The following is an 11,408-nucleotide window of genomic DNA, read 5'->3' on the forward strand; positions in this document are numbered from 1 at the left end:
TCGGCTGGTCATACCATGCCCTGTTCATACTCTATTTCCCACAAACGTTTGATATTGTAACATAAATGTATTCTAAATGTCTATTATATATGCATCAAGCTATAAACTTTCTTAGAGCCCTAGGACAAGAAGTGACTCGCGGGCCAACCTGGGGATGCTGACCTCCGAATTCTGTACGGAGATCCGCTGCAGCATAAAACTGTCCTTGTTGACATCCATGGGTGGGAGAGGGGTGCCGAACCATTTTCCTTTTCACATGGCTTCCCATCACCTGGTGCAAAACGAAGATTTATAGAGTCTGACCATTCATCTGGCGAAAATACCCCTAACCGATCCGACTATTGGACACGTTTTTTTTATTATTCTCATGTGAGGGAATTGCCCGCGTCAGAGTCCGGTAGAATGGAGATAAACATACTGTGTTTTCAATGTAGAGCTAGGCTACCTGCTACCTCGCTGAATCTAATATTTGAAATATCACGCAAATTGTTCGGTTCCAAATTCAATTTAGCGAGGTTCAATCTACAAGTAACCTATCTCTAGTTTTCAAGACACAGAATAATTTGTGCAGCCACTATAGACACATTGCTTCAATTCTGACAACATTGACATGCATTTCGATGTCTTTGTATAATCAATACATACGTGGATAATGCAGCTTCTTAATGCAACTTGGTCATTTTGGTTTTATCACAGCATGGACGTATTCCTCTTTTTGTCCTCATTACGTTTGCTGGGTCTACAGGAACGGACAATAACAGCTGTGACGTGACAGGGGAAACTGTACGCTAACATGTTTCATTTGATAATAATCATAAACATGTTACATGTAGGATGATGTATGCAAAGATATATTGGAATCATATTATCATAATGAAAGGCTGTGTCGGTATTTCGGGGCTGAATAAGTTCCAGGACCTCATGTTTGTTGTACCAGTGACCACTGAGATCAAGACGGTTACAGTGGTTTGTTGTGTGTCATCGTGTCCTGACCTCACCCTTGCTGTCATCCGTCGACATGTCGCCAACATGTGCAGGATATGGTGGTGTTGTTGTTGGGATGTTGCTGACGGATGTATAAAACAACATTCACTAAATCACTTACTCTTAATAGTCAAATGGTTTTTTTTCTGAAATAAGTACATATACACAAAATATATTGCATTAGTAATCAGAACACTTCGATGTATATGCTTCAAATTTTGATTACACACGGCTGTTTACCGTGATTTTGTTGGAATATTGCTGAATGCGACGGCAAATCAAACTTACTCACTGCCCTACCGCCTAAGGCAGTAACAGTATCTGGTATTTGAAACGCGGTTGATGTGCCACGTAGTCGTTACTGAATAAGGATTCTCCAAGCTACATAAACCACAAGCTATTTGTCGAACAACTCAGTATTTTGCTGCTCAATGATGAATGTAAGGAAACATGTGAATGTAGAACTAGTCAATTAATCAAAACGTCTGGGAAAACTCTGTGCTAAACCCACCTTGGACGCCTTTAAAAATGTTAATGATGATTTGGCTGCTGTACATTACAAAACAAATCACTGCATCTTAAACAGCCAGTGTGTGCTGGTTTCTCTATTCTTGACATGTCAAAAATTGTCATGTATGATTTCAATTATTATTTCATTAAGTCTAAGTACCAGGAGAAGGCAGTGCTTTGTTTCACAGACACAGATTCCTTGTGCTACCTCATTGAAACACCAGATATTTATGCTGATATGGCAAAGCATCAGGACTTGTTTGACACTAGCAATTTTGACCCTTCTAATCCTCTGTTTTCAAAAACCCATGCCAAGGTACTCGAAAAGATGAAACATGAGTTTGGAGATTGCGTTTTGGAATCTTTTGTGGGACTTAAACCCAACCTTATTCGGGAGGAAGTAATATATATCCTTGATTCACCAGTACCAGTTCATCTGTTTTACATAACATCAAGGATTGATTGAGGAACTTGACCCATGTCAAGTCATGATATAACCATCTCAATCATTCCTTTCAAATGAAAACAGATACAAATTTAAACTGTTTACACATGATTTATTTCATTAAAACACACAAACACACATTTTAAAAAATAAATAAATAAATTATTAAGACAATAAGTATCTCACAACAATGCACGACCAGTGAAGATTCCGGGGTAGAATAGGTCTTCAGCAACCAATGCTTGGCGTAAAAGGCGACTATGCTTGTCGTAAAAAGGCAACTAACGGGATCGGGTGGTCAGGCTTGGTCTGACTTGGTTGATACATGTCATCGATCCCAATTACGTGGATCGATGCTCATGATGTCAATCACTGTATTGTCTGGTCCATACTCGATTATTTACAGACCTCCGTCATATAGCTGGAATATTGCTGGAGTGCGGCGTTAAACAACCAACCAACAAACAACCAACATAGCCAAGTCGAGGTATGAGTATACAAAATCAACCCAATGTCACCGAGCCTGACCACACAATCCAATTTAGTCGCATCTTACAACACGCAACGAAGTGCAAGGTAACTGAGTAAGGGTGCATATTTTGTAAGACGATTCATGAAACAAAAGTTGTTCTCACTGTTGGTCGACATGGATATTATTTTGCATATTTGAGAAAGACATACTAAAACTGCACCACTTTACATAGTTTCTCCAAATCGTATTCCTGACACAGTTGTTTTACCGGTGCTACAGGCAGGGCCGGACCTACCCTTTTTGCGAACACCTGGTGTCATCACTGATTTTCAGTGGTCCATCCATATAATAAACAAATAAATTTTGTCCTTTACGCCAAATGGAATTTGTTTCGGCGGATAATCTGGACTGATTATTCTCTTGCATTGACAATGATATTTACGAATGTGAATCCAGATAGAACTGACCAAGGGTCTGCCGAGTCATCTCAATTTTGTTAGGATAGGATTTATGGATGATCAACTTCTTTATTACAATTAGGAGCGACGTTTCGGTGTAGGTTCTAACACTGTTATCGAGGGTCTCACTTCTAAATGCCTATCAAAGAAGTTATTTGTCGTCTTCATGGAGACGTGGCAACCTCAACCATCAACCGACTCAGCAGCATTGTGGACAAGTACATCCACTCATCCAAGCTCCTAATTGTAATAAAGAAGTTGTTCATCCATATATCTTATCCTTACTTAGTACTCAAACATCTAAATGCCCCTCAAAGAAGTTATTCATCCATATATCTTATCCTTACTTAGTACTCAAACATCTAAATGCCCCTCAAAGAAGCTATTCATCCATATATCTTATCCTTACTTAGTACTCAAACATCTAAATGCCCCTCAAAGAAGTTATTCATCCATATATCTTATCCTTACTTAGTACTCAAACATCTAAATGCCCCTCAAAGAAGTTATTCGTCATCTTCATGGAGACGTGGCAATCACAACAATCAACCGACTCAACAACCTTGTGGATAAGTACATCCATTCATCCAAGCTCCTAATTGTAATAAAGAAGCTATTCATCCATATATCTTATCCTTACTTAGTACTCCAACATCTAAATGCCCCTCAAAGAAGTTATTCGTCGTCTTCATGGAGGCGTGGCAATCTCAACCATCAACCGACTCAACACCCATGTGGACAAGTACATCCACTCATCCAACCACCTTACGTTCTTGATGCGATGCAGAGACAACAAACTCGTTCCTAAAGGCCTACAGCTGAGGAGCCCGGTCAACTCACCAGCAGCACGCACCATCCTCCAGAAAGCCTTGCAACACCTTGCCATAGAACGGATACGCCACCATCGCAAGACCAAGTCCTTCACCTTGGATCGCTTGCTTGATAACGGTGTAAGAACCTACACCAAAACGTCGCTCCTAATTGTAATAAAGAAGTTGTTCATCCATAAATCCGATCCTTACTTCGCACTCCAACTTCTAAATGCTTATCAAAGAAGTTCTCAATTTTGGAATTTCCTTAAAATATCTCTAGCTCCATCACATAAACATCACGGTTGCTATTCATATTACTGCTAACCCTTGTTTGCCGTAACAGGCGACTATACTTGTCGTAAGAAGGGACTAACGGGATCGGGTGATCAGGCTCGTTGACTTTGTTGATGTATGTCATCGTATCCCAATTGCGTAGATCGATGCTCATGATATCCATAACTGGATTGCTAGGTCTAGGTTCGATTTTTTACGGACCTCCGTCATATGGCTGGAATACTGCTGAGTGTGGCGTTTAACAACAAACAATCAAATCGAATAACTGCGTCTCCTTACTGTTGTTATCAATGTTATTGCTTCCTATATGTTCACAGATGTCTTGGGCCCGTATATAGTGGCAACAGATACTGTTCAATACAGAAGGAGTCTTACCTGCTACTCCTTCACAGTCATGAGCGGCGAGGGTTCCCTGACCACGTCCCATAGTTGGCGGAAGAACAATTTGCCGGTGGAAAGTGGAGGGAAGTATGACATTACGTCATATGATGGTAGATCGTACAACTGGGAATACTATCATGTCAGTACACTTGCTGTCCGCGACGTGAGGGGGAGCGAGATGAGAGTCAGATACTCGTGTCAAGCTACAGTCGACAAGATGAGGGTGACTGTATTGAGTGAGGAGAAAAACTTCCGGATGACCCGTGAGTAGTATTCCTCCTTATCTCTCTGTTCATCACGCTCTCTCTCTCTCTCATCATATAACATCGTACATTACTCCCAGGTGACACGCCATATTATAATTGAAACTCACTCTCATTCAACACGGAAATGTTTCCCTGTTTGTCTCTCTGACTCTCTTAGTAGTATAAAAGTAATACCTTCAGCACCTTCCGTGGAAGGTGCCCTATGCATATTCATGAGCCTATTGTTATGCTAATAGACATGCATGACGTCACAATGAGAACGGCGTCATTATGCATGCATGTTAAGAATGTGAAGAATGCGGCCTTTGTTAAAAAATGTCATGGTTGAGGAATTCTTTCGGAATGCCAGCTATTTGGAATTCTTTACGAATGCCAGCTATGTGGAATGTAGTCGGGGTAGATACCTTCAGATGTATACTAGAATGATCGTCATCAAACGGAATGTCACCCTATCGTGAAAGAATGAAACAGTCCTCGGTCTCTTGATATAGCTACTCAATGAATAAGTAGAATGTCATCATCGAGATGAAGAGGAGAATGTACGAGTTGACTCACCATTTGATCATCACAGACTGCGAGGAAATATATTTATTTTTTTTGTCTTACAAAATACTGACGGACCTTTCATTTTTGGATGAAAGAAATCTGATTAAACCAATACCATCAATCATGTTCACTAAAATAAATGAATAAAAAATAGTATAGTTTTATAAAATATTTCTCTACTTTATTCACGCCGTGATATATTTCGTTGTAAAAAGTCAGTCTTATTCTTATTTTCAATCTTAATTTTCAACTCTGAAAGATTTCCTCCACTTATATAAGTTTCCCATCTAAACCCTAAATCCGACAATACACGTTCTTCTTAAATTATATCCGGTTCACATCACATATAATTCACCGAGCATATGATATATGAATGTAAGTATGGTGTAAAAGCTAGGTTGAAATGAAACATAACAAGTTCTTGTTAAGGATACATGAACAGTTTCAGAATAGTGTTATCTCACCGATAGTGTTTTCAAAATCCTGTTGAAATTCACGAAACACATATCTTCCGTGTAGCATGTATCCCTTATTCCACACGGCTTTAAGAACTTTTACCCACCTCAACCCTACACTGTGATATACCACCGTAAATGGTCTTATAGCAATAACCGTCCCCCCTTATGGTTACCCAGTACCCTGTTTAGATATGATACGTTAGTATGTACTCTGAAAATAATGTTAACTCATACGACATCCGGCTGTATGAATGGGCGGGACACGCGTTGTACTGATTGACCTAGATGGATACATTACCTCAGGCATTGCTAAACCGTGTGTGAATTTAGGCTGCCGCTGTTGGGAGACGATGTGGGTCACCCGTGTCGACAACAATGTTAGATTCAAATGTTAAGTACACCATCACCACAGCTGGCGGAATGTAGCACATTAGCGCACAGTTTCCACGACGTCTCGGGGAATCATCGACAATATCTATTATACCATATTTAAACGTCCACAAGCATCTCTCGTTATTTAGTCACGAGTCACTGATTCGCGCTTGGAGGTAGAAGCAATAGTTTTCTTTCACAACTTTGGATTATTTTATATTTCCTGTTTCATTAAAAAGCAGCTTGTTCACTCGAACGCACATGCTATACTGCTGATGGGTGGTTAAGTACGTATTCAATCGCCGAGGTAGAATCGACTTTATCGTTTCGTTGTAAAGTAAACATACTACAGCGACTGTCGAACATTGAAAAAAACTATGTTTAAAAGTGAACGATCAGTCCAGTTTGGTTCTTGGCTTAGAGTGGAAGCAATATTCACCGTCTTCCGTTGAGATTCATATTTACTCTCTGTTTTTTTGTAACTGGACGAAAATTGTACAACATGTCATCTCCCGATGGAAATTGCGCCCGAGATTTATTGGCGAGATCTGAGGTTAATCGTTGAGTCGCTGACGAACGTAGAAGAGGCATATGTATCAGACCCTTTCACACGGAGGACGCTGTAGTCGGAACTCTGGTTGGTTTACTGATGTTAGCAATCATCATTTTGACTGTCGTTACTGCGGTTACTATTTCGAATTGGAAAAATAAAACGTCGCAGCAAATAGACAGTGAACTATTTTTTGACGACCCTCCTATTGAACCAACCCTCAGTCTACAGTCGATCAACGCTCCTTCACAGTGCTCGAACACACAGTTTGTCTTAGCCTATTCAACACGAGCTGTCGTTTGTCGTAGCGAAAATCGCACCGTACTTGACGTGAGACAGTTTCTGAATGAAAAACCAACAATAAAAGGTATAACGCTTACTCAGGGCGAATGGAAAATGATGTTACGTCTGAAACCTTTCATCCGTGCACAAATCAGATCCATGAATGAACGGACAACGAATAAACGAACACTGCCTGAATGATCTCCACGAACAATTTAAAATTACATATTTAGGCTATCAACAATGGGCTAAAAGACGATGAAAAGAAAAAGAAAGTACTCGAAGTTTACTACGCTCATCAATGAAAACCTACATGCCATAGAATATGTGTGGTGTGGTGTTTGTGTGGTGTGGTGGTGGTGTGTGTGTGTGTGTGTGTGGTGTGTGTGGTGTGTGTGTGGTGTGTGTGTGTGTGTGTGGTGTTTGTGTGGTGTGGTGTGTGTGTGTGGTGTGGTGTGTCTGTGTATTGTGTGTGTGTCTTGGTGTCTGTGTCAAATGGCATATCAACCAACACATATGAATGATTCACTGTACATAACTATCTTTCAATGATGACAGAACCCATAGATGTCAATTCTGTGTTTATTTCCAGATTTATAAAGTGGATAAAGTACGGGGATAGTTACATGGCATAGTCTGATGAGAAAGATTGCAAGTGCCATCATGCAGAAAGGCTAGGGATTTTCGTCCTAGAGGTCCATATTTGGCTGGACTCCTCATATACAACACGAGGTGTTTCTTTAGTGTTGAGCTTTTGGTGTCAGTCGGATGACGCTGTTTCGGTTCAGTGGTGTGCATTTTGTTGGTATATGTTTTCGCTATATGAACAAGTCTTGTTTTCTTGTTGTAACTCGGCATTGTCATAGAGGTTTATATGTGATAGCTGAGACTGACAGAAGTCAACTAAAGGCGTGACACTTGAAGTGAGGGGTTTTCATCATTCTTGTTCACTCAGTTCCTCCTCCTCTTGAGAAGCATCAGATTCCATGTCACTGTCTGCTTCAGTCATGTCTACGCGAGTCAGAATATCGTTCATGATGGGTTTCATGAAACGTTTGATCTTGTCTTTGATGACCGTTTGTTCAGTGCTCGGATCCATCTCCTTCAAGCTGTCTAGGATGGGTTGGAACAAGGGTGCCTCTGCAAAATAGCGGGTAAACTCAATGACACAGTTCAACGTGTTTGCCAAATCATTTTTCCACACAGTATGTAGTTTTCTTTCGACCCATTCCTCCGATTTTCCTTGTTGCCTGTAGTTTTTCTTCTTGAGCTTCATGTTGTGTAGGCTCCTGTCATACACCCTATTCCATATACGCTGTAAACCCACGTTTTGCCACTCGTTGGCCTCGAGGTCATGCCATTTTGATTTAGTATTAACATCAGCATCCCCTTTCTGCATGGGCAGCTCTTCGTCACTATCATCATTATCGTATCGTACACGTTTTCTCTTAGGCTTAAACTCGTTTTCGGGGCACCATGTTTTGATATGTTTCTGTAAATCATGCATGTTTTCTATCAAGATGCCACAGTCAGCGCAAGCAGTGGCGATGGTTAAAAGGTCCCGATTCCTCACTGGAAGTGGATGCTGTCTCCTCGTCAAGATCACAAGATGTTTCTCCTACAGAAGATCTTTCTTCTGGTGTGTACTGCTTGGATGGAAGTTCTGGGACCATTTGCTGCTCTGTTGATGGAGAGCTCCCTTTTAACTCTTGCTGATGTGAACCACACTCAGAGTCATGATTGACCGTTGTCAATATATTGGCATGCAATCTGTTCTTCTCACTCGTGTCAGGTTTAAGATGTACTGTCAAATGTCCATAAGGCGTTTCAACAGCCTTTTTCACAAAGAGTCATAAATTTACCGATGTCTTCAGGAAAAATTCTTCTGCCAAAACATTTTACCTGCTGTCTATCCACGGGTGAATTGAAAAGTGTCACGTAATGGGCATTCAAAGCAATGTCACGTGATTCCTTGCCTCTCGGGAATAGGTTATGCAATAACAAGAAGATAATGACATTTGTGTGGTGTGAGGTTTGAGTAAACAGTCAGGAAATCCGCTTGTCATTCTTGGCCTCAGATAAAAAATCATCCAACACCATCATGTTCTGGTTACTGGCATCAATGCAGTCGTCATCTTCGAGATTGTAAGGTATCCCTTTCACAAACTGTACTTAGGGTAGAGTTTTAAGAATGGTATCGTAAAGGGGTTGCCACACAGTGTAACACCATATGGTATTGTTGGGTCGTGGATTGATCCGTCCTCTCTGAAGTATGTTATAGACAAACATAGACTTACCACAGGCGGACGGACCTACTGTCACTGAATTGGGAGGAATGTTGAACGTGAAAGGTGGTGATGGTGTTACAAGTGACGGCGGTGGCGATAGAAGTCTTGGCTTTTGTGTCGGAAGTGTTGGCCTTTGTTGAAGTACCAGGGTCGATGACTCTGGAAGGGATGAAGACGATGGTGGCGGTGGCGGCGGCAGCGACGGTGTAGATGATGTCATACGAGATTCTGATAGTGTTATCTGCCTTATGGGTAGACTATTCACATCTTTCCTGCTGTGAATAAGCCTCTTGTGTCTGAACAGAGCATCCTTTCTGGACAATGTTTTGCCACATTTCTTGCAAGATACCCTCCCATTCATCATGAGTAAGAATTGTCATCTGTCCCATGAAACAGCTGCAACACTTATTTTATACACACTCCTTCATACAGTCATTGATGTCGTCAGCTTGCTGATGTGAAAAACAGTGTCAAAAGAGTCATGTTCCCACACTATGTGTGACTGAAGATGTATTACGACAACAGAGCACTACAGAGTTGGCTCCATCTCTCCCGTGGTGGTTTGGGTTCTTCCTGTTACATTCAGCCTTTACTCTTGCCTTTTCGCGTTTGATTATAGCTTCCATCTGAGACAGTATTTTTCTTTTGTAGCTTAGGTTTAGCCTGTCGAGAGGCTTTTGTCTTGACATTCATCTTTTTGATTCATTTGAATTTGGTGCGTTTTCTTTTCTTTGCCAGTGGAGGAACGCCCCTTCTTGTGAATAGGTCACCCGACTCGAAGATATCCACTGAATGTCTCTGATTTTTCCTAATCGTCTTCATGTTTTCTTACAGTGATGTCCAACCAGCGGCAATACTTACTACACCGCATTCTCTTATTGTGCAGTTTACTCTTTACAACGTTACATCATCTGATGCCGGCAAGCTTGACTGCAGGGTATACCACAAAGAGTGGCATATTCTTCCAGACTGGCACCACATGCTGATTCTCGCACGTAGGTATAATGTACGGACATGTGTGGCCAAAGTGTCTAAGGCGCCGCAGTTTTACATGGTGAACAACGTCCCTTAAACGTACCAGAAACCAATGTGCGTGAGTTCGAATCCCTGATTATGTTTCGAGGTTTCTCCCCACCATACACTTTGTCTTTTGTCTTATGATAGCGGAAAATGTATGAGTCCTGCTTCGGGCTTTCCTTCCACATTATGAGGACGCGCCGGGACATGACTGAAATACTTTTCAAGAGCCACCTTAGACCAAATTCAATCACTCAGAACCTGTTTAAGCATAATCATCATGTCTCGAACATGTGTTCACTGCAATCTGATTCACTCGTTCACATTATGTACAGATTTATACACTAAAATCTTTTTTTCTAGTTTGTTTGTTTGTTTATTTGTTGTTTACCGCCACACTAAAAAATATTCGAGCTTTATGACGACAGTCTAAATAATCGATTCTGGACCAGACAATCCAGTGATTGACATCATGAGCATCGATCCACACAATTTTGGATACAATGACATGCATCAACCAAGTCAGCGAGCCTGACCACCCGATCCCGTTAGTCGCCTCTTACGACAAGCACAGTCGCCTTTTTGTGACAAGCATGGGCTGCTGAGGCCCAATCCTCCCCGGATGCTCACGGGTGTGTTACTGGTGAAAATGTTGGCAAATATAGTATGGTTATTTGAGAGATTCTTTGTGTTAGAGCTGCGTTTCTAGTTTACACATCACACAACAACCTAGTTACTTGGCAAAAACAGTTTATGGATTTCTTGTTGTCCCTTAGGTGTAAAGTTTAAAGTGAACGCCAGAAAGTAATCCGTCCCGAATATCTGCTGAAACACTTTCTTTTGGGCATAAACGACTCCATAAATGTTGTTTTTCTCTATTTCCAGTTCTTCAACCCATCCAAGCAAAATGTTTTGCCTTCATAACAGAAACATATGTATAATATTCAACCATTACAGGTAAGCCAGAGGACCCGCATATATACAGAAGTGGATCCGTGTCCAACGCTATCAAGGAGTCTGTCAGTGGATCATGGTCAAAGAATGTCTTACCCTTGGAGGAGAAACAGCCTCCTGCTCGAAAGTACAAACAAATACCATTATACAGGTTCTACTCTCATCATCGGCGCTTTCCAGGACGAATGGCACTACAGAGGCAGGTATTCGTGCCAGGCCAACGATTTGGATGAGGTTTCAAACTGGAGCGCTGAATACACCATGGAAGAAACCTGTATGTATACGTTTATTTCCCGTTCTTACTGACGCCTGGCCGCCC

General features: G+C 41.3%; 1 protein-coding gene across 1 annotated transcript; it reads right to left on the reverse strand.

Moving 5' to 3' along the window:
* Positions 1-8,359: 8,359 nt before the first annotated feature.
* On the reverse strand, positions 8,360-9,479 carry LOC124122899 (mucin-7-like). The gene is made up of 2 exons (XM_048397978.1): positions 9,128-9,479; positions 8,360-8,634 (listed from the first exon to the last, which is right to left on the reverse strand). Exons 1-2 carry the CDS (start codon positions 9,477-9,479, stop codon positions 8,360-8,362), a joined length of 627 nt encoding a protein of 208 aa, XP_048253935.1.
* Between the last annotated feature and the right edge of the window lie 1,929 nt (positions 9,480-11,408).

This window comes from Haliotis rufescens, unplaced genomic scaffold (genome assembly GCF_023055435.1).
Source record: "Haliotis rufescens isolate VD_foot unplaced genomic scaffold, xgHalRufe1.0.p SCAF_18, whole genome shotgun sequence".
Classification (NCBI taxonomy): domain Eukaryota; kingdom Metazoa; phylum Mollusca; class Gastropoda; order Lepetellida; family Haliotidae; genus Haliotis; species Haliotis rufescens.

Coding starts and splice junctions, on each gene's coding strand:
- LOC124122899 (XM_048397978.1), bottom strand. CDS start 9,479: ATGAATGGGAGGGTATCTTGCAAGAAATGTGGCAAAACATTGTCCAGA. Junction 8,635..9,127: donor AGTAGGTCCGTCCGCCTGTG/GTAAGTCTATGT, acceptor GACATTTGACAG/TACATCTTAAACCTGACACG.